This window comes from Tamandua tetradactyla, chromosome 2, assembly GCF_023851605.1.
Source record: "Tamandua tetradactyla isolate mTamTet1 chromosome 2, mTamTet1.pri, whole genome shotgun sequence".
Classification (NCBI taxonomy): Eukaryota; Metazoa; Chordata; class Mammalia; order Pilosa; family Myrmecophagidae; genus Tamandua; species Tamandua tetradactyla.
In genome coordinates, this window is record NC_135328.1 from 77,957,751 (window position 1) to 77,970,010 (window position 12,260).

Consider the following 12,260-nt stretch of genomic DNA (forward strand, 5'->3'; position numbering starts at 1 on the left):
GTATAACAGATATATTTTTAATGGGTCAGTTTGGAACTTAAATATGCTAAACAGTATGTGTATGCAACACTGACTAATAATTGAGGTGAATGCCTTTGAGGGCTTCCAAAGCTCCAGGGTAGTCGCTCCTGGTTCTGAATGTGCTGGACCCCGCGGCAGCCCCAGGGGCCAGCTCCCCTTGCCCCCTTTGCACAGTGCTCTCTCATTTACCCGCCCAAGTCCCCTCATACCCCCACTCAGCCGAGAGCTTCACGTGGTGAGGCACTACGCTTCTCGCCGAGATCTCCTGCCGAGCACGTGGAAATGAGCCCACTGGAAGCTTACCTGGCCCCAGGTGCTGGCGCAACTTATTTGCTCCGATACCTTGGTTCGAGCCCCTGCGAACCAAGTTCTGTGTTTTCTACACAAGAAAAAACCGGGACTCCGATGTTGACTGATTTAAATTTCTTTAAAAATAATGCACAGCCCACACAATTCGAAAAAAATGTTTGTCTTCTTGCATAATAAGCGTAGACAGCCATGAACCCGCAGTGATTTGATCTGAATTCTTATTAAGAATAAAAAGGAGACCGACCAACAGTATTTTAAGGCTCTTCTTGGGAATTCCAACCCAACTTTAAATGAGAATTATGTTTAAGAAATTGACTTTAAAGTCAAAAGAGCAGCATAACAGATATCTTTACAGCTCAGCTATCGCAAAATAGAGGTTAGAATTTCACAGAACTTTAAAAGCTAATGGTTAGCTAAAAAAAAACAACCTACAGGTCATTGTTTCCACTTCCGAAAGGCAGTTCTAGTCTGAGGACTGATGTTGATCAACAGGTTAGTGTTAATTTGTACGCACGCCCCCTTGCCCTTTTGCAAAATCCCAAAGCCAGTCTGGACGCCATCCACACTTGCCATCGGCCTCTCACGGATCCCCCACCGAGCCAGGACCCCCTTCTGCCAGGGAGGACCCCTCAACCCCAAGCAGTGTCCCTTTACCCAGACAAGAAGCCACCCCTGAGCCAGGGAACCCCACCACGGAAGGCGGGCCCAGGGCGGGTGGAAGGTGCCCGGACGCTACTCAGGCTTTGACCCAGAACCCGCGTGGGGGGTGGGGGGAGGCGTCTGGGCTGCCTGTCACGTGTTGCGGAGGCGCGGAGGAGGGGCGGGCGGGACCCAGTATATAGCCGGGTGGTCCCGGGCGCCCTCACTGTTTGAATGCTGTCGGACTTGCCTTAGCCAACTGTGCGGGACTCGCCTGCCCCTCGCCTTTGCGCTCCTGTGGGTCGGTGGGTGCACGCCCCTTCCTCGCGCCAGCGAACTGGTCCGGGATCCCCCAGCAGCGCGGAGAGAGAGGGCAGACTTTCGGCGCTCCGGGAGGCTGGGGCCTGGGGCCTGGGGCCTGGGGGCTGGGGGCTAGTGCGTTGCTCTGTGCTCCGTGGGTAAGGTCTCAGTACTGGTCTCTAACCCCGGGACATGCGCCCTCGCGGACACCGCCTAGGAAGGGACGGTTTCCTGGATCTTTGCTTTCTGTTCTTTGAGTTTTTCGTTTCTGTAGTTCAGTGTCTTTGGGCTGGCCTGGATGGTTGCTGCGTAACTGTTTCCATTTGTCCTGAACAGACATTATTTAAAGGGAAATTCGTTAGAAAATCGTCTTAGAGCAGAATTGCACGGCATACACTGTGACAACGGGGCTCTCGGTGCTGGCGGCTGACTTAACGCCATTTTGTGGAGAAAAATGCGTTCTTGCTCAGAAGCATTTCTTGTAGAACTGGGACCCTCGGTCGAGGGAAGATGAACTGTATCGACTGGAAATAGTGTCCTGGGCTGTACGGATTCTTTCCTTTCCCAGTTCTGCTGCTTAGCAGTGAGGCAGTTTTGTGTGTAAGCGGGTGTGGGTGATTGGGGATAGTTCATGTACATTTAAGAGCATGCCAGATGCTTTATCAGTTCCTCAGAGCACCTCCTTCCTCTTGTGCTTTGGCTCCCCTAAGCCTGTTTAAGATTCCTCTAAAGCACTCCAACGGGATAATGGTGACCCTGCAATCCCAGAGGAATGCTGACTAACAAATCTTCTGTTTGAAATCTTTCTTTAGACTTAACATAGACTTTAACTTGGTTAGCAGGTTTGTGAACAGATATTGCCCTTTAAAGGTCATTTCCGGATTCCTGGCAGAGAAACAGGGCAAGTATATCAACTTTGCATTTCTCTGCTGAGCCTCTTTTCTACTCAAAGTTTAAATATGAAGTCTGGTACCTTGCTGCGGAGGGTCTTTCCCAGGGAGGAACTCTGCGAGTTAGAGGGTCAGAAGAAGAAATGCAGAAGGCTTCGTGGATCTCATTTTGAATTTTGCTGTACTTGATATTAGCATTTGCTTGAGTTGGAGAATGAATCTGGGAGGGTCTCGTTCCCCTGAACTAAAATAAATTTCTCTTCTGCAGATTCCTTCATTCACCAGGAAGAAAAATGGCATCTGTTGCAGTTGGTGTACCTCCGGTATGAGTTTTAAATAGCTGTTTCTTGATTCCTTTCCCTCCACCTGTGTTTTCATATATTAACACTCACCTCCTTTGGCTGCAGAGTGTGGTGATGAGGGTGGCCAACCTACCCTTGGTGAGCTCCACTTATGACCTGGTGTCCTCAGCTTACGTCAGCACGAAGGATCAGTATCCCTACTTGAAGTCTGTGTGTGATATTGCAGAGAAGGGCGTGAGGACCATCACCTCTGTGGCTGTGACGAGTGCTCTGCCCATCATCCAGAAGCTAGAGCCTCAAAGTGAGTTCTGATTTTCACCTCAAGATTTAGTCCAAGAGACTGGTCCAGGGCGAGCCTGGGGCTGACTTGAATTTTGTGAATACCAGCCTAAGGGCCCCGCACAAGGTGGCAACACCAGGGGATCCTCAGCCTTCCCGGAGGCACTTAACTGCCTTTACTTAACAACTGCCTGGTAACGCTCCTTGTCTACTTGATAGCCATGGCGGATATTCAGGATACTTTAAAAAGAAAAAAAAAAAATCTCCTAGACATGCTTCTGTGATGGCAACTGAGAGCATAAGGGGAGCATGCAGTGTGCAAACTGAAATAACCGACCTCCCTGGAACCATACTGCGTACACAAACTGCCTTTAAAAAAAATAACATTTACTGAGATATAATTCCCATATCACACAATTCACCCTTTTAGAGTAGACATAGCAGTAGTTTTTTGTATTGTCAAATAGCTGTGCAGCCATTACTACAATCAATTGAGGACACTTTCATCACCCCAAATAGAAATCTCATACCTATTAGCAGGCATTCCTCATAGCCTCCCAAACTCTACTATCCTTAGCCCTAGGCGATTGCTAATCTTTCTGTCTTTATAGATTTACCTATCCTGGACATTTCATAAAATTAGAGTCATACAACATGTGATCTTTTGTGACTGGCCTCTTTCACTTAGCGTAATGTTTTCAAGGTTCTTCCATGTTGTAGCATCATATCATTACTTCATTATTTTTTGTTATTGAGTAACATTGTATTGGATGGATAGACCACATTCTATTTATTCATCTATCAGTCGGTAACCATTTGGATGGTTTCTACTTTTTGACTCCTTTGAGTAATGCTACTATGAATATTCATGTACAAGTGTTTGGGTGAACATGTTTCCAGTTCTCTTATGTATATGCCTAGGAGTGGAATTGCTGGGTCATATGATAATTCTATGTTTAAGTTTTTGGGAAACTTTAAAACTTTTTAAAGTGCGTCTTCCATTTTATATTCCCACCAGCAGCATATGAGGGTTGCAGTTTCTCCACATCATGAACTACTTTTTTTTTTCCTAATGCAATTTTATTGAGATATGTTCACACAGCGTACAATCCATCCAAAGTATACAGGCTCACAATATCATCACATAGCATGAACTATTTTGGAATAAAGATATAAATTGTTCACCCAAATGCTTATGTAAGGGACTTTGAGACTAGTTACTCCAACTCTGTTACCTCCAAGATGAATTTGATATGCAGAGGACTAGTTCTTGGCTTGGTCATTGGGGGAAGCTTGAACTGAATTATAGGCCTTGTTAGGGAGATCCAGGGTGCTGTTAGCATATTCTTTCCTACTGATGTCTGTGGAGCCCCCTGACCCCAAAATACAGGGCTGCATGCTAAATTAAGTGTATGGGTTACACTAGCATGGAAGTGCTCATTTTGAAGGTGTTTTCAGATGTCTTATTCCCTGAATCAGGGTTCAGGTGAAGCCTGACTATTCTTGGCCTTAACCTTGGGGGCCTGTTAACAAGGAAGAAGTTTCTTAGCCAGCTTCCTACCTGGCCTCCTGCTCCTGCACCCCTCATGTTCCTGGTAATAGAAGAAAGTTGCCAGCAACCTGTCTAGCTTCCTCTTACTGTGTAAACTAGAAGAACCAGGAAGCACATATTGTGGTAAACAGTGATCAACATTCTCACTTTTCTTAAGGCTAAAGGGTTAGGGCCTAGTAATGTGTGTTTATCCTATACCAATACAGTTACATTACCATTTTCCCCATTTGTGACTCTTCTAGTTGCAGTTGCCAATACCTATGCCTGCAAGGGCCTTGATAAGATTGAGGAGAAACTGCCTATTCTGAATCAGCCAACAAACCAGGTGAGCTTGGCATAAAGTGCTGAGGTTTGTGACCTCTTGTGTTTTCACGTTTAGGATAGGCTGTGCATACCATAAGTGGGCAAATACTTGCTCCTGCAACTTGGATATAGTTTTTGAAATAATAATGGCTCCTTCCTTGTTTCCTAAACTGTTGTCAGGTTATGTCCAAGAAGTAGAAAAGAACTAGCCACCTTAGAACTAGAGTACTTTTAGTCTGATCTTTATTGATTTGTGGCTCTGCCTCTGCAAATAAAGTTTTTTCTCAAATAACTGATTTTCACGCAGTGTCTGATAAATGCAGAAATGATATACTAGGACCTTTTCTCCTGAACTACCATCCAGTATTGGATAGCTAGCTAATATTGACAAAGTTATGGGCTCATCTATTCTGGTGATCCTTTGGTACAGAAACATTCTGGAATTTTCTTTAAAATTAAGCCTACAGCATAGCACAAAGTGATACAAAATAGGGACAAAGCTGGATTTCCGTCTCTCATAATCTAAATAGACAAATTTAGAGGATAGTCTTTAGAATGCCCATGTGCATCTCATAAAAAACTTCATTTATGTTACTTGAGACTACTCTAATGGTGAGAGTATTTTCTTTAAATTTTGATGACTTCTATGAAACATTATAAGCCAAGTTACCTTAGTTAAAATTAACAAAAAATTGGTTTGGGTTATTGAAAGCTCTAGTAAATGATAGTCTAGAGAAGACCCTCCCGTGAGGTATTAACAGGTAATTGAAAGAGGTTTTTTTTTTTTTTTTTGCTAGAATTCCCTGTGGCTATTGTTTCAGTTTGCTAAAGCTGCTGAGCTGCAATATATTAGAAATAGACTGGCTTTTTTTTTTTAATGCACTATAATTGAGATATATATTCACATACCATATAATCATCTGAATTGTACAGTCAGTAGTTCACAGTATCATCGTATAGCTGTGCATTTGGCATCACCATAGATTTTTTTGAACATTTTCATTACTCCAAAACCAAAAAAGAATAAAGTAAGAAAGAACACCCAAAACATCCCCAACCCACTCTCCTCCTATTATTTATATATTATTTGTCTTTTTTTTTTTCCTTCCTCCTCTCTCCATATACTGGATAAAGGGAGGTGTCAGTCACAAGGTTTTCATAATCACATGGCCATACCTTAAAACTCTATAGTTACTCAGTTGTCTTGAAGAATCAAGGCTATTGGATTACAGCTCATCAATTTCAGGTATTTCCTTCTAGCTACTCCAGTACACCAAAAAACTGAAAATGGACATCTATATACTGCATAAGAATAACCTGCAGAATGACTTCTCGACTCTATTTGGACTCTTTTAGCCATTGAAACTTTATTTTATTTATTTATTTTTTAAATTTATTTTTAGATTTAAAAAAAATATATGACAACAAAGAAACATTCTTAACATATGATCATTCCGTTGTACATATATAATCAGTAATTCACAATATCATCACATAGTTGCATATTCATCATCATGATCATTTCTTAGAACATTTGCATCGATTCAGAAAAAGAAATAAAAAGAAAACAAAAAAATTCATACATACCATACCCCTTTAGCCCTCCCCTTCACCGATCACCAGCATTTCAATCTATTAAATTTATTTTAACATTTGTTCCCCCTATTATTTATTTTTAATCCATATGTTTTACTTGTCCGTCGATAAGGTAGACAAAAGGAGCATCAGACACAAGGCTCTCACAACCACACAGTCACACGTGACAACCATATCATCATACAATTATCTTCAAGAAACATGGCCACTGGAGCACGACTCCACATTTTCAGACAGTTCCCTCCAGCCTCTCCATTACGTCTTGACTAACAAGGTCATATCTATTTAATGCATAAGAATAACTTCCAGATAACCTCTTGACTCTGTTTGGAATCTCTCAGCCATTGACACTTTATTTTGTCTCATTTCGTTCTTTCCCCTTTTGGTAGAGAAGGTTTTCTCAATCCTTTGATGCTGAGTCCCAGCTCATTGTAGGATTTTTGTTCGTTGCCAGGAAGGTCCACACCCCTGGGAGTCATGTCCCACATAGACAGGGGGACGGCGGTGAGTTTGCTTGTTGTGCCGGCCGAGAGAGAGAGGCCACATCTGAGCAACAGAAGAGGTTTTCTTAGGGGTGATTCTTAGGCCTAATTTTAAGTAGGCTTACCTATCCTTTGTGGGATTAAGTGAAACTTTATTTTATTTCATTTCTCTTCCCTACATGGCTGGCAAACATTTTACCACTGAACCACCTGTGTACCCTATGTCCTTGTTTCTCACCAGCCAAGTGATTTTCTTCTACTTGTAGGTTGTTGCCAGTGCCAAAGATGCTATGACTGGGGCAAGAGATATTATGACAACTACTGTGACTGGGGCCAAGCATTCTGTGGCCAGCACAATCACTGGGGTTGTGGACAAGACCAAAGGAGCAGTGACTGGCAGTGTGGACAGGACCAAGTCTGTGGTCAATGGCAGCATTAACACAGTCTTGGAAAGTCGGATGGTGCAGCTGGTGAGCAGTGGAGTAGAAAACGCACTCACCAGGTCAGAGCTGCTGGTGGACCAGTATCTCCCCCTTACTGAGGAAGAATTAGGTAATTGGATTTTTCTCTTGAAACAATGTTTTATATCTTGAAGCAATCTTTTTAAAAACTGCTTTATTGAGATGTATTTTATATACCATAAAATTAATGTTTTTAGCCTAAGTTTACCAAGTTGTGCAACCATCACTATCCAGTTTTAGAATATTTCTTTCATTCCAAAAGATTTCTTGTGTCTGTTTTTAGTTAATCCTCTTTCCTACTACCAGCCAACCACTAGTCTACTCTCTGTCTCTGTAGATTTGCCTTCTTAAAGCAATCTTAAGTTTCATATTGAATTGTACATAATAAATTTTGAAACTTTAGGAGAAAAAGGCCTAGAAAAAACTATCTTCCATAAATGGACTGTCTTTAATGGACTGGTTTACCAAATCACTAAACATTGAATGCCTACTATGTCCCGGTTACTATGTTGCCTAAAGAGGCTCACTCTAATGGGAAGAAACATGTGTAAATCAAAATATATGTATAGTGATATATTCAGCATGGTCATGACCAGCAGGAGACATGAGAAGTCTTAGGAAAATGAGAGCATAATTGCTAAGTGGGTGGGGTAGAATAGACAAGTCAAAATCTGGATTAGGGTCCAGGCCTTTGACACTTGTAGCTGCGATCCCTTAAATTTTTAATCTCTCCTTTCTCTTCAGCGAAAGAAGCAAAAAAAGTTGAGGGATTTGATATGGTTCAGAAGCCAAGTTATTATGTTAGACTGGGATCTCTATCTACCAAGTTTCGCTCACGAGCCTACCAGCAGGCTCTTGGCAGGGTTAAAGAAGCTAAGCAGAAAAGCCAAGAGACCATTTCTCAGCTCTATTCTACTGTTAAGCTGGTAAGTAAAATTTCTTCTTAAAATAATCTGAAATGAGGTCATTTATCCCAAGATATGGGAGGAAATGTAATCATGAAATCCAAATGTTTAAAATCTTACTTCATGAACAACCCAGTAGAAAATGGGCAGGGAGTAGGAATGCAACTCAAAGAAAAAGAAGTATAAATAGCTCAAACATATGGAACTATGCTAATCTGACTCTGAAGTAAGATGAGGATGGATACCTCTCTTGTTTTATCACATTGGCAAGGTTTGATCCTGTTGGTGATGATATAAAGAGACACATTTTGTGCACTTCTGGAGGATTCAAGGAGCTGTTTGGCAGTATCTAGGAAAGTTACAAATTCACCTATACTTTGAGCAATTTTGCTTTCAGGAATTTATCCTATAGCTATATATATTTACTTAGAGTTGCAAAAGACTATAAACAATGCATGTTAACTAATAGGGAACTAATTAAATCAGTACATCACCATAGACTACTGTGTATCACTACTGTGTAGCTACTAAAGTTTGCTAAGTTACAGAACGTTTTGTAGTGTACTGCCATAAGGAAAAGGTTCCTTCTTGGAAGAGGAAGTACATGACTGGCAACAGGAAAGAGAAGATTGAACTCCAACTCCTTACTCTAGTACTTCTAGCTTATGCACTGCATATACATTGTACAAATTTCATTTGCCTTACCTTTGCTAAACTGGAGGTAAATTAGGGGACAGTGATTTAATAGTTTCTTAGAAGTAGTAAAGAGCTACTATTACTAGGTTGACTTACCCATATGGATAATAAATCACAAGGGTAGCAGTGACAGTGCTCCTTAAACTCTTATGGAAACTCCTAGTTTTTATGCAGTCTGATTTTCATCATAAATCTGAGCATAGGCTAACATGATTGTCTAACTAGGTTTTTTCCTTTGTATTATTTCAATGTGTTCTAGATTGAATTTGCCAGGAAGAACGTGCATGCTGCCAACCAGAAAATTCAGGCTGCTCAGGATAAGGTCTCTCTCTCGTGGATAGGGTGGAAGAGAAGCATCGGCCAGGATGATAGAGATGAATCCCACTGTGCTGAGGTAAGAAAACTGGGACAAAGCCAATCTCTACAGTTTCTGGAGAAGTTCTTATCAGACTTACATTTCAGTTTTTCCATAATTCGTCTTGGAATAATCCTCTCTGTCAAAAGCATGTATAACACTGAATAATACTAAATAAGATGCCTTGATGTATGGTAGAAGAGGAAAACTAGGGAGTAACTTTATCTTAACAACTACAGATATGCATATTGTCGTAAATGGGATACAAGTAAATCAGAAACCTGGGCCCTGCCCTCATAATGGGTACAGACTAGCAAGACATGCAGACAGTTACAGTGTCAAAGTGTATCTATGACAGGAGAAATACAGATGCTAGGAGAATATATAAGAAGGGCTCAGCCTCGGAGTGGGGGTGAGTGAGTCCAATGGCTTTCAGGAAGAAATGAGTGCTAAGCAGATATCTAATGGGTGAATAAACTATGGGAAAGACCAGACAGAGGAAATAGCATGCTGTTGTCCTAGAACATTTCTTTAGGTCCCCAGTGCTGATAAGCATTTACCTTTGAAATCATTATTATCTATTTGTTCATATTATGTCATCTTGTTTGAGGAGGGAATATCTAAATTGTCCTACTTACACAGAGTATATTTCCATTCTTTCCAGTCTCTCTCTGCTTGTTATATTTCTTCAGCTTAAGATGATAAACCTTGGAGACTTAGGCACCAATCTGAATCCCCACTCAGCTACTTACCATCTCTTACGGGGACTAGTGCCTTAAACTCTGAGCTTACGTTCATATCTATGAAATGTGACTAGCACTGCTGCACTCAGGATTGTTTATGAGGATTTCTATAACGCACAGAAAATCCACATACACAGTGAGCACTTAACCAGCTCACTGCACTTGTAGTTCATACATAGCACTGTTGGATCTTCTGCTAATTCTTTAACCTGTCTTATTTTTAGCACATAGAGTCACGGACTCTTGCTATTGCCCGCGGTCTGACTCAGCAGCTGCAGACCACCTGCCACACCCTCCTGTCCAACCTCCAAGGATTGCCTCAGAACATCCAAGATCAGGCCAGCCAGTTGGGAGTCATGGCAGGTGACATCTCATCAGTGTTCCACAACGCTGCCTCCTTTAAGGAAGTGTCCAGCAGCCTCCTCACTTCTAACAAGGGGAAGCTGCAGAAAATGAAGGAGTCTTTAGATGATGTGATGGATTATCTTGTTAACAACACGCCCCTCAACTGGCTGGTAGGTCCCTTTTATCCTCAGCTGGCTGAGTCTCCGAATGCTCAGGACCAAGGTGTAGGGAAGGGTAAGGCCAGCCTGGAGGCCCAGTGACCTGAGCACAAAACACATTAAATTTGTCCCTGTCACCAGTGCATGGTGCAGCCAGACAGATGATGCCTTCTGTTATGCTGAATTAACCTGCCAGACAAATCGGAATTGGAGAGGCAGGTGGCTAGACAGAGTCCTCAACTGTAGTCATTTCCAGCTGAATCAAGAGCTTTACAGTTTCTGGCTTTAACAGATAATTTTTGTTGTCTGGCTGGCTGGTAAGAAAAGAATGATATAGACTTGTCAGAACATAGCTAGCACTCACTAAAAGTTCAAGTGCACTTCTGGTCTCATTTTGTGGCCATCGTGTTGCCACTGCCACTGTATGTTTGTATTAAATAAAAACACATTCATGTGGGCTGTGGTATGAGCTGGTTTCCACTGCTGGTTTCATCGGAGCAGGCCTCATCACTGGTTTTTCTCAGTGTGCTTGTACCACTTAATTTTAGTTTTTAAATTTTTCATTAAAGGAATGCTGCCTTTGAATTCAATAAAATTCACTGCAGAAGGACCCGTTTTACATTGTTTGTTCCATGTGCTTTGTTCGCTGCTTTCGTGGAGCTGCTTGACCTATATGACAAGGTTATTAATATATTTACTTGAATTCCAGCTGGCCAGTTGGTGAACTTGGCAGGATAATAGTAAGACTAGTGTTAAAAATAGAATATTTGATAACAAGTTAAGTTAAAAGCTAACATGTGGGGCAGTGCAACAGTGGCTCAATGGCAGAATTCACGCCTGCCATGCCGGAGACCAGGGTTCGTTTCCCGGAGCCTGCCCATGCCAAAAAAAAAAAAAAGAAACTAATGTGCAGATTAGAATTTTACTAGGTGACGTTATGCTCCTCATTTTCCAATTTACTGCACCCTTGAGGACGAGTTTTTAAGCCAGTAGAAGGATCTCCTGCCTTGCTGAAAAGGAATCAAAGGTGAAAGGGAGCCCATGAGTGACTCGTGACTCTGCATCAGGTTCATGTAAAGGCAGTAGACATTCTCACTGAGGCGAGAGTAAAGCTTCAGCTCTGGAGTGAGATCGGTCAGTGTACAGTCTCAGCTGGACTTTACTTACTGTGTTCTCACTTTGGGAGAAAGTCACCAAACTGATTTTTTGGTGAGGCACCTTTAGAAGACCAGGTGAGAATAATTAGAAGTAAAAGGTCTTTGGCCTCTGCAGACAAGAGTCCTTACTTCCTGCCTATTGTATCCAGACTTCTAATACCCTCAGTATTGGTCAGCTATTTCGGAAAGCTGCTCCATCTCCTTCTAACAAGGCTGCAAAATGTCAAACTGTTTCAGAAAAACAAATCTTAGAACTGGTGAAATACAGCTACATGCATCTGCCTTTACCTGCTATAAGGTAAGCAGGACTGCCCTTCAGGAGACCTGGAGTCTGTGCCAAATTTGTCTCTTTCCAACCTGACTCACTTCTTTCCTCCCATGAAAACAAGGAAGTAATATATAAGTTTACAAGCATCTTTGGTGTGAATGAGTCTATCAAAACTTTTAATCAAGTTATTGAACTAAACTTTTTCCCCTCAAGATAATTCCAGGAATCAGTAAATCGTGAGTTGAGTTGGAAGGGGGAAATCACTGCAAGACTTGAAGACTGCTCTTTGTTTCGCAGCTTCCTGTTCCTGGGGAGAATGGGTGTTTACAATTTATGGGCTTCCAGAATAGAGTGTATCTATTCACTTGGCTGCCTGACCCCAGTAAATGGCATTAAAAAAAAAAAAAAGTTTTCTTGGTCCAAATCTGACATGCCCCTTCCCCTCTTTGCTTCAAACTCCAAGGCTGATACTTTGGGCTTATTCTAGCTGGTTGGAAAA

At 41.9% G+C, this 12,260-nt stretch overlaps 1 protein-coding gene across 1 annotated transcript; it reads left to right on the plus strand.

Annotated features, from left to right (window-relative positions):
* The first annotated feature begins 1,124 nt into the window (after positions 1 to 1,124).
* PLIN2 (perilipin 2) lies at positions 1,125 to 10,955 on the plus strand. The gene is made up of 8 exons (XM_077148074.1): positions 1,125 to 1,274; positions 2,428 to 2,482; positions 2,567 to 2,762; positions 4,535 to 4,617; positions 6,940 to 7,225; positions 7,879 to 8,060; positions 8,995 to 9,129; positions 10,058 to 10,955. The coding sequence occupies exons 2-8, from the start codon at positions 2,453 to 2,455 to the stop codon at positions 10,436 to 10,438; spliced, it is 1,293 nt and encodes a 430-aa protein (XP_077004189.1). The 5' UTR covers positions 1,125 to 1,274; positions 2,428 to 2,452; the 3' UTR covers positions 10,439 to 10,955.
* Positions 10,956 to 12,260: the final 1,305 nt, after the last annotated feature.

Excerpts from the sequence above, each read along its gene's own strand:
- PLIN2 (XM_077148074.1), top strand. The coding sequence starts at position 2,453 with ATGGCATCTGTTGCAGTTGGTGTACCTCCG. Across the intron at positions 2,483-2,566 it reads TTGCAGTTGGTGTACCTCCG|AGTGTGGTGATGAGGGTGGC; the intron begins GTATGAGTTTTA and ends CTTTGGCTGCAG. Across the intron at positions 7,226-7,878 it reads CCTTACTGAGGAAGAATTAG|CGAAAGAAGCAAAAAAAGTT; the intron begins GTAATTGGATTT and ends CTTTCTCTTCAG.